The sequence below is a fragment of the Diadema setosum genome, chromosome 4 (assembly GCF_964275005.1).
Source record: "Diadema setosum chromosome 4, eeDiaSeto1, whole genome shotgun sequence".
NCBI lineage: Eukaryota > Metazoa > Echinodermata > Echinoidea > Diadematoida > Diadematidae > Diadema > Diadema setosum.
This window is the reverse complement of record NC_092688.1, coordinates 13,517,421-13,534,286: the sequence shown is the minus strand read 5'-3', so window position 1 is coordinate 13,534,286 and position 16,866 is coordinate 13,517,421. Positions and strand designations below refer to the sequence as shown.

The 16,866-nt window shown below is 43.1% G+C and overlaps 1 protein-coding gene across 1 annotated transcript in view; it reads right to left on the bottom strand.

The window, feature by feature from the left end:
- Positions 1-831: 831 nt before the first annotated feature.
- Positions 832-16,866, bottom strand: part of LOC140227563 (probable E3 ubiquitin-protein ligase HECTD4) — a 100,282-nt gene continuing 84,247 nt past the window's right edge. The window contains 14 exon segments of the mRNA XM_072307980.1: positions 832-2,033; positions 2,751-2,973; positions 3,811-4,006; positions 6,860-7,059; positions 7,428-7,580; positions 8,148-8,320; positions 9,224-9,376; positions 9,908-10,174; positions 10,752-10,942; positions 11,488-11,721; positions 12,467-12,569; positions 12,958-15,035; positions 15,533-15,660; positions 16,314-16,788. Of these exon segments, the coding sequence (XP_072164081.1) occupies positions 1,897-2,033; positions 2,751-2,973; positions 3,811-4,006; positions 6,860-7,059; positions 7,428-7,580; positions 8,148-8,320; positions 9,224-9,376; positions 9,908-10,174; positions 10,752-10,942; positions 11,488-11,721; positions 12,467-12,569; positions 12,958-15,035; positions 15,533-15,660; positions 16,314-16,788 (4,711 nt within the window). The 3' untranslated portion in view covers positions 832-1,896.

Sequence of the window (16,866 nt, the reverse complement as noted above, 5' to 3'; positions counted from 1 at the left end):
ACTTCAACAACCACTCATTTGTGCTCATTTTAATCAAAACAAAGAGAGGGCATAAGTACTCACTCCACACAATAGCCGACCACAACGAAAATTCATACCATAAGCTGTGCCATGCTGAAAGTAGTTCGAAATGTTTCTTTCTCTTCTGCTTATTCGTTAGTACTGATATCGTATACCTCTTTGCAACATTTGTGTTAGTGTCATATCTAACGCTCACATAGCCTCCTTCTCTCTCTCTCTTTCTGTCTCTTTTCTCTGTCACTTATTCACTAAATTCTTCCCTACTGAGATAAGGAATATGTACACTTAAGTCATCATTCTCTCTGCACACATACACATTATGTCTTATATCTAAATGTTAATTGGTCAGTTCAGCAAATGGGGTCTCTACAACCCCCAAGGCTATCAACAGACAAAGGATGTCTGTATGCCATGTCTCTAAAACTCCTTGGTCATTTCGGTAAGAGGACTTTGTGCTACAGAAAGAGAGCATCTTTTAAAATCTGTCTTTTGGTCAATACCATAGAGTGAAGGAAGAGGAAGGGGCATTTGGCTCAAGGAAAATGAAATAAATGAATAAATAAATGCACAAAATGGTCAGGTTAACTTTTGGCAATGGTGATACTGTACCATTAGTTTGAATCTAGTGAATAATTTTGCTGAAATGCTTCTCTGATGAATTCCACCAATCTAGACATAATCAGGCTCTCAGTGCACACACACATACACACACACTCTCTCTCTCACTGGATGGAAATCAGTGGCCGGGTGCAAAATACCCCCTGCAGAGACTACAACATGCAAAGCACTGCATAATGGTATCATGCACTGTCACTCTACAAACATCATTTGGCATTGTTACAAGGTGTAGTTTCCACGCACAGGAAAGGCTGCATGACTGCGTTGTTTTCCATCCCTTGGAGGACTTTGAGCACCTTAAGAGTACAATGCATAGATACGACATACCGTCTCCTTGGCAAAAAATAGATACGGGGCCATGATAAACGAGTGCACAGTCTCACTTGTAGAAATTGCATCAATGCACCACATAGATCTTACACATCAATATCATCATCATCATCATCATCAATTACCATCTACAATTGAATTCAGCAAACATGATGATTAAATATCTATGGATGTACATGTAATGTCTAATCTAATATTGCAACATCAAAGACAGAACCATTTTGCTTGCACACTGTAAGTCACCTTGAATGAAACTTTCATCCCCAATCCCGCCACCACAACAAGCAAAGGAAAAACAAAAGGCAATGCCCCCGCATGTGAAAGTACTGAACAACACAACTATACACCTATCTGTATGAAACTGGCTATTTTACTAGATGTGCATAGAGGCTGCAATGAATATGTGATTGCGTCACCATTTTACTATACAGTGATAGGCGCATAACTGCAACACACACAGATTTTTTCTTCTACGGAATTCACAGCTTCACAGCTTAATTAAGGCTCATAGAGTATGAGCTAAAAGTACCTCTCTTTGTATTGAGAGTTGCTATCGGCACATGACAGTTAAATAAAAAAAAATACACAAACAAACAAGCAGTCAATAATATGGCAAGTTTTTGTTTCCATTCACCACATAACAACAAACACAGCCAATTCGTAGCCTTTACATATGTCCTAGCCATGTGATGCACATATTCCACATAATGCCTGAGCTAAGGTGTTGGTCGCACACATTGAAGAAGATAACTGCACTGGTGGGAAGTGATTTGGCTGCCATCCACCGCATGACCCTGCTCCTCCTGTGTGGCCAGTGAAGTGCTCCCTGACTGCAGCGGATGGAATTCAAAACTGGCACAGCAGCTATTTTGGGTTCGCTAATAAATACTGGATTCCGTCCACTGAACGTCGTAGGCACAGGCAGTCTTATCCACTGAGAGGATCCTCCCTGCAGTTGATGGCATACAGTAGCTTCTCCTTCATTACAGACAGGCTGGAGTACTGAGGCAACTTGATCATGAACATACACGTCTCCACACGGATGAAGCGTTGGTCTGGAGAACCTGCAAAGATGCATATTTTCAAAGGATAGAAAAACAGAATTTAACAGCACATGTCAAAACAGGAAATCATTGTACACAATAGCTTTATGGCAGTCAGCTAGCTTTCTGCAATTGACAAAAGTCACATTTTTCACATTTTTCTAGGACATTTTGTTTCATGATGCCAACTTTAGTATACAAGTAGTACTAAATGTGAGTGTGCACAGCTATTGTCATTTATAACCGTGAACACCATATGACACTGTATGGGCCATGAAGGCAACAATACTCTCTTATGATTACCTGGTAGTAGATTTTCTGCTACTGTCACAGCAAATATCTGATCAGACATTTCATAAGATCACACTCTCAAAGACAGAATTTCAAAACAACAAACAGCTCACTGAGCTAAAGAGCATGAACACACAGTGATATCAAGAAGCTTGAACTCTGAGCACTGCAGAGCATGTATCATGCTAAACAAAAAAGTTAATGCATAAATAAGTATTCACCTAACTACATATTCAGGCAATATACAGCAAAATGTTCAAAGTTTACAAAACATCTGAAGACTCTACTTAGCACTTCCACTTCAAGTTATCATATTGTGGTCTTTTACATACACACCTACCATACCAAAACAAAAGAAAATTGAAAGAAAAATATATACATTTTCTTTTCTTTTAAAAAGCCAATGACAATGAGATGACACTGTAGTACAGCATCAACAAGACTCACCACCGGGTCCGTCAGGGGGTGCAATCTTCATGGGGTAAGGGGGCACGTGGGCGGCATCATTGGTCCCCTGCCTGCAGGGACAGGTGCTGGGGATGCGCTCCTGGTTGCAGGCAAACTTGATGAAGCGGCTGAGCTCCTCCTGGGAGAAGCTCTCCATGGCCTGCCAGAAGAACTCAATGTGGGTGTCAGTCTCCACCAGCCCCACCTGGTACATTGTGTGGGCCTGCATTGGGTGGGAGACAGGGTCAGAGGGAGCAGTATAAATATCATGAATGGAGGCATGAGGCCAATGATTAGGACAATCGATGCTAATATTACTATGCTGGTTTCTACAAAAAGAAACACATACATTAGAATTGAGAGAACAATGGTAAAAGCCATAGTGGAAATAATACTTTTAATGTAAAAATAATACAGAAATGCTAACAGCACCAAATTAAACCTTTGGTTTGAAGATTTTAAATCTTATAGATTTGGTACATACATTGTAGCATACTTGTGTCTTGAAGAAAGTTTTGATGTCCAAAATTTTTCTTTTTTCATAAAGCATTTTACCACGACGTTTTGACATGTTTAATTTCCTGCATGTATAACTACATGTAAGCTATCGAGCGAATTTCTCACAATCATTCATAAGTGGTGGCCACCTTTCCAACAAAATACGGTTAAACAGTTCAAAACACCTTATTAATTTTAAAGTTACCAATCTATAGTATAAATTAGATCTACCTCAAAGTCTTTGTTCATTTAGTGCCAGTACCCTTCAATTACCTCTTGCACAACATTCATGGGGCCATGACACTCTCTCCCAGTCTTTTTTTTTTTTCTCTCTGTAACTCATTGCCTGTGAAACTGAGAAGAGGCCTCCTCCATCCGTAACTCAGCTTTTGTGTAAATTGTGGTCCTTTCAAATGATGCAATGTTCAAAAAAAGGTCTCATCCTTCTGTGCCAAGAGTGTCATTATGTAACAGACATGGTGCATTAGAAGACTCCATCACTACTGTTATCATTATCATTCTTATTACTGCATTCTCTTTTTGTGCTGCCCTGGAACCATACCTTGAGCAGGGCCAGGTCTACATGAGGTCTACCACACATCCTTAGCTCCATGTCGGATGGCATCATGATGGTCAGTAGGTGGTGTGGGACGATGGACGCCAGACCACTGCGGACGGCCAGCATGCGTTCGGGACACGCCAGCTCACGCAGACGTAGGGCACGGACAGCCTCAATGTACTCCCTTCGCTTGTTCCAACTATTAACAAAACAAGATATCATAGGTGACTCAGAAGACATTCTCTTTTCTCAAATTTACCAAAAATATGATCACATGAAACTCATACAGGTGTTACTGCCTTTGATTTTGTACAGTGTTAACATTCTTCTGACTTAAATAATTATATCCTCTTTCATGCACTTTAAAGACCTAATAAAATGCTTGCAAAATGTTTTAATATGCAAAAGAAATGTAAAATATATGTCATGATTATCAATGTAAATATGTTGTCAGTGTCGTTCCGGTTTTTATCGCTTCTAGAAACTCCCCCAAATATCACATTTTTGGAGGACCCCGTTGCAGCTTTTGCGAAAAAGACAGTCACGTGACCAACACCCCTGAACCGATTGATGACGTATAAGCACGGAGTTGTGCTCAGTTAGCAGACGCTGCTCAGCACAAGCACTCAGATTACTAGCTTGGTACACGCGCGTACACGATAGCTAGCCCGGCCAGGCCCGGGCCCCGCGGGATGTGCGCTCCCGGTCGACACACTGACTGTCGACATGTACGCATTACCACGTACATTATCACTAAGTTAGCTTGCACAGATACCTGGTACCTCGAGCATAATGTCTTCCCCTATATGGGTAAACTTCGACATTGATGATGATGATGAAGACTGCAGCTCTGACGATAGCGGAGAGGAAGAGGAGGCACATGAAGTTGAAGGGGAAGATGGGGAGGGAGAGGCAGCCGATGAACCAGAACGTTATCGTGGGGCTGCACCTTACCGATATGAACCAGCTGCATCTCCCCCGCTGCCAGTGCAAGAGCGTATGAACATGGCACCAATTAGCCCGAGAATAGACCTCACGGAAACGATCGCCTGGGAAATAAGTCGGATTACAGAGTGGTATGTCTGGTATGCCCCCATATAGTTTAACGTTAGAAAGGATATACTGTATTCTACATGACTGACATTGTAAGTTGTAACTGTCTAGTAAGTAGATTAGAAGAACAGGCCCAGCTCGCTCACAAAGTGAGCGGCTACTCCGGCCGCAGCAAGCAAGCGGGAGCGTCCAGGCCGTGGCCTGGCCCGTCGGCCGGCACTTACAAGTTAGTAGTAAACTACCAGTAGTAGTCTAGTAGTAGATCTAGTAGCAGTCTACTAGTAGTTTACACTCAGTAATTTAGATGCGTCATTTTCTAAGAAAAACGATACCAAGAATGATCGTCAATTTTGGTCGAGTAGTTTTTGTTTTATGCTAAAAATCATACTGTGGAAGGAAGCCCAAACGCCGTGCTTATCTACCGATGAATGCCACGGTGGGGCTGGATTCACGAGTAGGTCTAGGCCTATAAAGCAGGCGAGTCGCCGTAGTATTAGTACAGACACGCAGTGGTGGTGGGGCTATCGTGAAATAGGCCCCACCACAGTGCGCGTGCACCGTACCCGTGCGTTTATAGCAAGCAAGGGTAGGTCCTCCTAGGGTTTAGGGTTAGGTAGGGTTGTATTTATGGTTAAATTGGCCGTTAAATTAGTCGAGCCGAGGGCCATATTATGAAGTCATTTTCGCCGCATTCACGAGTATTCACTGTGGAAGGCAGCCCCACCGCCGTGCTTACCTACCGAGATGAACGCCACACGGTGGGGCTGAAACAGGCGAGTCGCCGTAGTATTACTATTAGTACAGACACGCAGTGGTGGGGCCTATTTCACGAGTTTGCCGAAAATAATGGATATCCAAGCGTACCACAGTTGTAATCTGTATTATTGGCAGTATTAAATCCGATACAGTTCATTAAATATTCTTTTGTCTAAAGGCTTAGCCAATGACAATAGTGCAGCGCAGCACCTGCTATGCGCTCGCTAGCTCGCTCCCCCGCCAGCGCTAGCCAGTGCAGCCGCCGGCCGGCCGGCTGTCGCTGCGCTGCGCTAGCATAGCCTTGCCAGCTCGCTGGCTAGCACGGTCCGGCTAGACTGGTCGAGAACGACTCCGTTCTTAGACGTCATCACAATTTAGAAGTGATAGTGCGCCGCATGCGGTGAAAGTATAGCAAGTTTTCCAAAACGAAGGAAATTGCATCCAATATGTTAACAAATATAGAACAAAATTCAGAACAGTAAAAAACCCCGCACAACCATAGAATTACTTAGAATTTAACATTTAATATCATTACATCATTGAGAAAAAAATGCCTAAACCATTTTATTAGGTCTTTAAAGTAATGTCTATATGGAGGTTAGAGTGAGATACATGTACCATTTGACAGGACAATTTACGAGCTGGCACAAGCCCATCATGAAAGAAATATGAATTATACATATATTTAATTCTTACTCAGTATCATTTTTACAAAATTCCTCAATAACCTGCAGTTTGCTGATAAGAATTCCTGTTGGATCACATTCTCGAAGAAAATATGTCCCTCTATGTCCCTCTTCACTCGTCTGTATATTCTGACAACTGGAACACCTGGCAATACTGTGGTGAAAGTGACTGATGGGCCCTCCTACACCAAACACACTCCCCTGGGTGAATAAGATTTCATCATCATCATCATCATCACCATCATCACCATCATCACCATCATCACCATCATCACCATCATCACCATCATCATCATCATCATCATCACCATCACCATCATCATCCTCAATTATCATCATTGCCACCAACATAACCATCGTCGATACCACCATGGACATCTTCATTGCTATCAATTTCATCCTCATTATCATTATTGTTATCATCATCATCATCATCATCATCATCATCATCATCATCATCATCATCATCATCATCATCTTCACTACCACCATAATCATCACCATCATCATCGATATCATCATTGAGATTAGTACTAGAAGTGGCTCTCTTTTAGTACCTGACCAAGATCTCATGCCCATTGGGACAGAGCTCCACCAGATCTCCAACCAGGCTGGGATACTCAAAGTGGAGGGCGACAGAGAGGGCAGACTGAGAAGATGATGCTGTTGTCGGGGTGGACATTGCATCAGGGTCATGGTGGAAGTGTGCAATGGCCAGTTCAGTGCATAGGGCTTCAAACTCCTCCTCTGTCTGGGCCTTCAAGATAGAATTTGACAGTATACGCACAAGAGCATAATACCACAACTGATAATCATCTCAATGCTGCCTGTTCCTTGAAGTGCACCTGAATTCGACATTCACATAGACATTGTTGAATAGAGTAAAATCAAACAAACAGAACATTGAAAATTTCATCAGAAATGTAGAAAAAGACATGAGAAACAGAGAAAGAGAGAGAAAGAATGCTGCAGAATTCCGAAGTTTCACATGATTTTAGCCATACTCAGTAATTACATGGTGCAAATTACGTGACAAAGAGTCCGTTCTGGGACTTCTGATGGTAACGTGAATTGTGAGACTGGACAGGCAGGTAAAGAACCCCTGAGTTCATGTTCTCTCCCTACCTGTTCCATCCTGGTCAGAAACTTGTGGGTGATGAAGTCAGCCTCAGCCAGGTCCTGGTCTGGGTCCAGTGGTTCCTGGACCAGGCATTTCCAGAAGCTGGGCAGCAGGTCCAGTGACAGGGGGATGTCTGCTCTCATAGCAATTCCAAGAAGCTGAGTAGGAGGATACACAAGGAAATAACTTATTATTACGTTTTAGGGTTTGGGGGAGGGGTGTTCCATCTCTTCATATGTAAGGTTAGAAAGACTGCTGGCTTGCAAAGCATACATAATGTGTGTAGATTGTGTATAAACATATAACTACTCTGTTTCCTTCTTTTCTTCGCGTACCCATTGTCTTAATGCATTACTAAGCTATTCAGTACAAACAGCGAATAAAAAATTATCAAATGTGAACTGTTGTCTCATCATATTGTCTCCTACCCCAGAAATCAGAACTATTGACCAAATGCAATCTTTCAAACAGGAATGATTCATTATTCTAGCACCCTCACACATATGTACATGTAGTTCATAAAAATGCATGTAAGGGTCTGTACTTTTTCATAGCTTCATCTGCAATTATAATCAAGCATGTGATGTTTAACATGCAGACTTAAATGGAGTAATTTCTCAACACTTTACAACAATGTGTGATCACTTCCCAGCTGTCCAATAATGACTACAAGCTGTTAAGAAGAAATGTTCTTCCCAGACTTCAAAATTTGATTTCCAACTCACCTGCCCAAAGAATATGAGCATTCTCTCCTCGGGGTACGTCATTGCATCTGGCCGCAGCATGAAGCACCCTCCTGCCCCACCTCCTGCATTGCTCAGACACGGCATGAGGAGGCGGAGCTTGTCACCATGGAGTTCTCTGGTCACCTCCCCAAGGAAGTGGCGAAATGAACCACCTGGTTGGAACAATACACAGGAGTTATCAAATTTGGAATTTGGAATTTAGAATCAAAGTTTGGAATCATCATAATGCAATTGGCCTACACTGAGTCAGAAATCACAGCAAGAACATGTGCCCTTCAATGCAAGTACAGCATCATGTGGCAGAAACACACAAGAGGTAGGCCACAGTTGTGCATGCTACCCACCTGATTTCCCTGCCCAGGTTCAAACACACAGTGAATGAATTTTGAAGTAAGAATACAGGACTTCAATATGACTCCAATATGAACCCCTATTGCCTATCTGCTCTCTATTTCCTATATTAATCCAATAAACTGTTTGGTATTATGATGTAAAACAGATGCAGGGTTATCCACAGTATCTTCAGAGTAGTTAACCACCTTTAGCATCTTTTCTCACATGCCATAATTCTAATTCAATTAAGCTTTTGCAAGTCAAATGAAAATATTGATAGAGGGTGCTAACACTTTAACATCGATTTTTAGCAAAAAGTTGGGACACTGCATGTATTCACTTTATATCATTTCACAAAGTGATCTGCAAATTTCACAGAAGAAGTTGGATCAGGACCAACGGCATCGTATAAACAGACAACAAAGATTAGCATCAACAGGGCCAAAATCCCGCACATTTCACATTTACTTTGGAAGCCTATAAGTCTACAGGTTCAAAGCTCTCCTACTATTGTGGAAACCTGGAGCAAAGAGCTTGGGGACCCAAACTATCCCACTGTCACAAATTACAAAGCAGGAATGCTGGAAAAAAAAAAAAACAGACAGTGAAGAGGTGTACATAGAAATCAACAGGGCTACCCATCGACAGTCCACTACCAGAAACATCTGCACACAGTCCTTTCTTTTTTTTTTCAAATTAAATCAGCAAGATCTCTCGCTCACTTGTTCCATGGACTTCCTCTCCAACCAGTTTGACGTTGAAGGCATAGGTTGGATCCCCGCCGCTGGCGATCTTGACACACAGCTGGGAGGAGTCGATACCGGCCAGGGCAGCGGCAGCCTGGCAGAAGACTGTGGAGTTGTCCTTGGTGGCTGCTGTGGAGAGAGTGTTTAAAGAAAACAAATGAGCTCTCAGTGGTGCTACATTTACAAGGTTAGATTGTCTATGAATCTTGTTCTGTGGTCTATCCAGTGAAAGAAATATAGAAATTCACTTCGACAAATCTTCTCCATTTGAAATGCAAAAAACAGGGGAAAATTAAGTGATGGAGATTGGTAACATGTGGTATTCCAATGGCATGGTTCAAGTTGAAGCTCACGCCTGAGATAGTTTTGGTTTCGAGAAAAGAAAGTATGTCTCGAACTTTTTCTTATTTTCTTGGTCAAAAAGAATATCGGAACTTTTTGAAAAATGAACACTGAAGGTGATGAGCCCAGTTCCTTTGGCAAGGTATTCCATGTTGATGATCCACAAACAAGAAACTATGCTTAACAGCCTTAGTTTTTACATGTGGTATCTGAAGCACAGTAGTAACTATGGCATGACACTTTAACTACGCTGATATTTACTGAGGAGTGTTTCTATTTTTGAAAATCATCAAAGACTTCTCGTCTGTTAGCACTCACTGCCTATGACTTGCAGGGGGTCTAGGGAGACCTCGGGAGCTGCTTGGTCCACGTTCCTCTGGGCCGTGGCGTCCAGCAGGGTGTTGAAGAAGCGCACTTTGGTGTCGTAGAAAAGCCACGACCTGGTGCGGCTCAGCAGCGCCGCCGTACTCTCCTGCAGAGACTGGGCGGGCCGCAGGTCAACCAGCGGTAGGAAGTGGTGCTCCAAGTTGGAGTTGAGGGATTGGAGGAAGGCATAGCGCAGCCGGATGGTTGCCATGGGAACACCTGTTATAGAGACCGACGGATAGCCAGAAAATGTACAGTAGGTGGTTTGATCCAAGGATCGTTGTTGCTTAATTTGGCACATACTTCTGATTTCTGTGTTTGTTTTTTCAGCTCTTATGGTTATTCTATGGCAGGATTACACATTACCAAACAGTTAATATGGTAACATTCGCCATTTCTGGGATGACTATGATTTTTCATCATGATGGAGTATGTTATTCAATCAATGCTGCATAATAAATTTGAGCAATCTACAATTCAAAATGATAAGGCTCTTATATGAGGTGACAAATATTTTTTTGTGAGAAATGCTAGAGACATGCACACATAAACTACTTTCAGAAAAGGGTATATACAATTGTAAATACCCTGTTCAAATAGTTCCCTCTCTTCTTTAACATGAATTTATGATATGGGACCACCAAGATATACACATTATGATGACCCACTAAAACTCATCACACATGCATGCAAAACAGAAGGTGTGAAATAGGATCCTTATGAATAAAAAGAAGACAAAAATAATGATATTGTACAAGAGCTCAAGTTGACAAGTGAAACTGATCTTCCTGCTCACCAGAAAGACAGCTGAACTGTGACCGGGCCAGGTCTGCCTGTGAAAGGACTATCTCATGTGGGTGGAGCCTGGCGGGTGTGATGGCCAGTTTGAGGCACAGCTCGTTGGTGTAGTGGACCAGAGCCTGGTCCTGTTGACTGGTCCAGGACTGCTGAGAGGCTACAGCCTTGTTTGGGTCTTCATGTCTGGTTCTGAATTTTTGGTCATGCAAAATAACTTTTTTTCATCATACTTGCCCCACATTATGGGTGAATATCAGTACATGTACAGCACTTGTATGTTTCCTTTTTAACAGATACATAAATTTCAAATTTTTGACACAATAATGAACATGTACATGATTAACAGGGCATACATGTCAATTTTTAAAACTGACAATTACAGCTTACACATGTCTTTATTTTGCAGGAAAACATCACAAAACAATTATGTTCAGCATCAGCTTAAACATTCACTAGATTTTTCTTCTTTACTACACTTCATAAATGCAGACAAAGCGCCCCTGGCACAATAGAGGGATAATGCAAGGTAGTAGAGTAAATACAATTTAGAAATGTGTTCAGTGCAAGATGACATTCATAATATCTATGATATTCCATTTTACAAGAATCTATTATGGTTTCAGTCTACAAAACTGTCCAAGACAGAAATGAATGGACCGTTCAAGGAGTGAGTTAATACTGGAACACAAATGCCACTGAGCATTCAAATGAAGGAAACAGAGTCAAAAACAAACCTTGCAAAGTGGAGATCAAATCCAGCCCCTAAGAGCCCCCGCCACAGCATGCACACGTCCTCATTGGCCTTGTCCAGTCCCAGACGTAGTAATCCATGTAGGGTGAGGCCCTTCTTGATCTCCCCTCCTTTGATGCCAGTCTCTGCCAGCAGTGCTTTCTCCTTCATGCTCATGTCACGTTGGTTGGTCTTCTTCTCGGCGCTCTTCGATTTCTTGTCTGCTGCAGATGACAGCCTGAGGCGGAACAAATCCACACTCACATTTTTCATTGATAAAAATCACAAACATGTAAAATTCTAAAATGCTCAGCACAACAGAAAAATTTAATCACTTTTAACAAGCATTTAGTATCATCATGATGCAAAACATAATGTGGAGGACTGGGAAGCCAGGCTAATGGAGCAATCATTTCTAAATGAAGCATCAGGGCGAAAAAAGGCTTTGGAGGATAACGCTCTCCTGATTGAATTGAACCAATTCATCATATATCAAGCAGATAAACTTTATTTTCTGGGATTTTCGTAATTGACTCTGACCATTATTACATGGTCATCTCTAAGCATGGATGGTTGAGAGTCGTCACAGTACTGCTGCGTAATTGCACTCCTGTGTCACTGTGTTCTGCAGATTTTTTGACCCACCAAAACGCACGATCGGTGTCAGTCATATGCTCTAACACAGTGCGTACTTCATGCTTGCTGCCCTTGTTGTTAGAAGCTGCTCCTGAAGCATTTTTCTAGTTCTTGGTTTGCTTGTATCTTTATGCAAAACAGATGTCTCCAGTTGTGAATAAACTCCACAAGGTGGTATTTTTGAGTTGACAACCACTTCATCGAGTAAGATCTCTTTTCATTCTTATGTGGCAAATGGTAAACCAGTAGTCCTTGCATGAAGTCACTTTTCCAAAAGGGCTTGCTCAATCTCATTCTTTTTGTCAGTATCTCAAAATTTCTCTTGTTCTTCTTTCTTTGATACTCACTTGACCTTGCCTGAAGACAGCTCTGATGAATATCTCTCTTTGGTCATCGTCTTGCTTGGCCGCCTTCCAGAGCCCTTGCCATGTTCCTTGCCTGGTTTTGTTGCTTTAAACAGACACAGAAGAAAGAAAAATAATAACAACTTGAGCAATCTCACACATTAATTTACTATGTAAACTCTTTTGAAGACACTGTACAAAATATATTTTGCATTAACATAACCTGTCATTTGCCATGTAATGTAACTTACTATACCTACTGAGATGAGTTACATGTGTACACAGGGATATTTCTAACATTACTATAGTGTATACCTACTACAACAAATTACATCAAGTAAATGTAACACTGGACTTTACGGCTTTAACAATGATATTGCTAATATCATAAAACTTATTTTATGAGAAATTATATTAAGTTTATGTGTTTCCTAATTTCAATAGTGATATTTCTAAATAAGAATTGACCTTGCTTTCTGTTGTCAAGTTCATACCTGGCTTCTTTTCCTTGACCTCCGGTAGTGGTACACCATACTTCTGAATGATGTCACCGACAAACTCATCGACAGTCAACTTGGCGGGATGAATAGCACTGAAAAATTCCCTCAGGAGGTTGCCTGGACAGCTAGAAAGCACCTGATCCTTGGATAAACGGACCTCTGGGTGGGCAGCATCAGAGTCAACACTTGCCTTCTGCTTGAAATGTAAACACCTGACACAGCTGTTGAAGATCTCTTCCAGGGAAGAGGAGGTTTCCTGGCTAAGGGATAGATGCTCAGAGTTCTCCTGCCGGAGGAGTTTGTGACGAAGGTACCCTACCAGGGCCTCCATCTCGGAGGGTTCAGTCAGGAGGGATGGTGTGACCGTTGCAATTGTGAGGAGATCTTCCCCGGTGACGCTCATCATGGAGCCATTGTCAAACGCTACAGATTCATCCAGAATGCGGCTGTTGAGGAGGGCATGTTCAACGTCCTCCACTTTTGCTTTGCTGCGCACCTCCAGGACGGCATATCCTTGCACAAAGTGTTTCTTACCAGCACCATCTGTTGCATCACTGTCATCACTTGGCTCAGAGTCACCATCCGGAGATGGAGTAGCACCTTTGTTGTCAGATGGCGATGGTCTGGCCTGGGTGTCTGAAGTTCCTTGGGGCCTATCATTGCCCATGACTGAGTCCAGCGTCTCCTGTGTTTCTCGGGAAGCATGCTCAGCAGAGTTTGTCTCCGGAGGGGTTGACACTTCAACCTGTTGGCATGGTTCTGGTCCCCCTTCCTTTGAGTCATCATCAATTGCTGTTGGCGGCTTCACCTCCTCCTGAACTGGTATCCAAAGCTCATCTTGGAAGAGTCCACCTGCCTGATTGCAAGCCTTGAAGATTGCTCTGCGTGCAGCAGGTTCTTCCATATTGGGAGGCAGCCCTGAGATGATCATCAACCTGGTGTGAGCAATGGGTGTTATCAGACTTTGATGCGCATCCTTGATGGCTGTCTTCATGGCTGACTCTCCCTGTGGATCCTGACTGTCAAGGTGTCTGAGAATGAGGTTAAGCGTCGAGGCCCGGTGGAACCACAGCATGTCCTCCGGTTGGCTGGCCCCATTGGAGGACGCCTCACCGCTGTCGCTCTCACTGTTGTGGGGAGTCCTCTTCTGCTGCGCTGCACGTTTCATCTTAGGTCTTCTCTTCCTGGAGGTAACTTGAGGGCTGGAACGCACCAGCTGCTTGGGGCTCACCATGGATGATGGCCTGGGAGCGGGCAGGGTAACCGTCACCGAGATGGAGGATGATCCAGAGAGGGGGGCCACCTGCAGCTGATCGATCTCAAAGACAGCCAGGCACACCTCCATCAGGGCTTGGAAGTAGGATGTATGCTGCCCAGGTGTAACAGAGCCACTCCCAATCACAGCCAGCAGAGCCTCCTCGTCAAAGAGCCGACTGATTTCACTCCGGAACCGCCGAAGCTCCATCAGCACATTCTGCGGGATCAAGGTGATGGGAGAGGCACTGGCCCCATCTGCATCATCTGCCTTCCGGATGAGCCTAAGAATTTGTGCCATGATCAAGAACAAGCGCTCTTTGACAATCGCAGGAACATCAGCCTTACTTAGGTACCCACAAAGTAGCTCTAGCACTCGCACGTACACTGTGGTGTTGATTTTCATTTGTTTCTTCAGAATCTCCTCTCTTTCCCCCTTTGGTTCTGCCACAGGTGTCAAGGTGACATCGGCATGACCTTTGACCTTTTGATCCCCCACTTCCTGATGGCAACCAATCAAGCATTCAACAAAGGCGACTGCAAGAGGAAACTCCGCCGGCAGTCCGTGGATGCAGAGGATATACTTTGGGGCAGGAGAGACGCCGGCTTTCACATGGATCTTGTTGCAGGGCATGACCACCGAAGGGTAAGGGTCAATGACCTGGGACGACGGGGTGGTCAACCCACCCGATGTATTGCCGGTGGTGTCAGCGGGGTAGCTGACCACCTCTAGGGGAGCGACACTGCCAGACTTTCTGACCCTTTGTCCCATGCTGTAGCTGCTCACTCTAGCCCAGGGAGCTTGGTATAATGATGACCTGGAAACAAATCAATTCACAAATTTATCTACCACTGGCAATCACTGACCTTTGCTTTAAATCCATTATGTTTAAAATTTCTACTTCACTAAATCAGTATCTTCCTCTGATTAATTGATATCAGTCATCATTTGGTGCCTATTGGAACTAATTTCATGCTCTTATTACATTGTGTTAAAAAAGTCTCCTCTAAAGACTACAGACTTGTTCACTGGTCAGAAAAATGAACTGCTCAGCTTTATTCAATGTTTTCCGAATCAATTTCAAATTGTTGTCTGAATTTACAAATTCCTTTGTCACTTATTTTATTTTGTATATTGATACCTGCATAAAAAAGTCTTGAATTTTTTCATTTTCATTACCACGTTGGAATACCATGGAAGAAACGCACATCATATCATAATTTTAAGTTGATCTTAACTTTCAAGATCAATTGAAGTTCTTTGTGAAACATCCCCCGATTTAAAGTTCAATCTCACCAGCTTTTCTGAACTTACTCTCGGTGTGAAGAGCTAGGGTCTCTCTTGCAGCTGACGACGAGGCTGACAGCATTCTTGAAGATATAACTGCTGTTGATCTTATCACCTATTGTGATTGACTCTACATCAAAGGAGGTTGTAGGATCCTGTGCACAATGAGAATGTCAAAATTAACAAATTACTGAAAAATGAGAATGAAAGCAACATCGGGTAAAGTGTCACTTTTCTCTTTATGCAGATAAGCAACAGGGATATGTTTCAGATATCCTTAAAGTACAGCATAAAGTAGGAATCTAGCACATATTTTGGTGCATTTGTCATTCACGTAAAGACACAGAGAGGTCACATGTCGGGAAAGTATCACAGAATGATATCAGATACAAAAAGATTCTGTTTCTCAGACACCCGGCAGCTGAGCACTGATAACTGTTTGTCCATTAACCCCCCCCCCAAAAAAAAAAAAACAACAACAAAAACAACAACAACAACAAACAAAACAATCTACTACTTGAAAAAGAGAGAAACCAACACTATCTTTATTCAAAGAAAAGACAGGTATCTTTTCAGAAATGTAACAAAATTGTCCCATATCACTTGACTGACACAGATTTCATGCTATGCTTCTTAAGTCTGAAGTACAATCTACTGTAACTACACATGAACAGATTTATAGCATACAGAGGTCACAACAATATCAGAATTAACAATAAGCTATTCCTTTCAATGCATGAGAAATGTCACTGAAATTTAGAGCCCAGGTACTTGATGGTATCATGGATATGATCCCTGTGGGTAGTACCTGAAATATTCCACAGATGTGATTGGTCAGTTCCAGCAGGTGGCGCTCCCCTTGTTGGGCCGCCGTAGCTATGGAGATAGCCAACTCCCGCTTAAGGTGAGGCCACGCCTTGGCACCGTAGAAGACGGCAGTCAGGCTTCGGGTTAGGAGGGGTGAGAGACAGCGTCCAACCCCACGAGAGGTCAGGAGGGAGGGGTCCCGCAGGCGGCCGTTCTGCTGCGAGGCCGCCAAGAGTTGGTTGGACAGGAGCTGGAGATGAGAAATATGCTGTCTGGCGCCCCCACCGGCTGTTGCTTGGGAGGCGGAGGAAGAGGATGAAGAGGAGGTGGAAGAGGAGGGTTGCTGAGCGGGAGAAAGGGCCAAGGAGCAAGGGATGGCTTCAATGACCTCCGGACTCTGGCAGTGGGAGAGGAACTTGGTGAGAGCTGTGCGGCAGTACAGGCTGGCCAAAGACGACTCTCGCTGCAGCAACTCTCTGTCAATATAAATGGAACGAAATCAAACTTGAGTTTTGTATGCCCTGCTAAAAATGAAAGTCATTCACAAGCTTCAT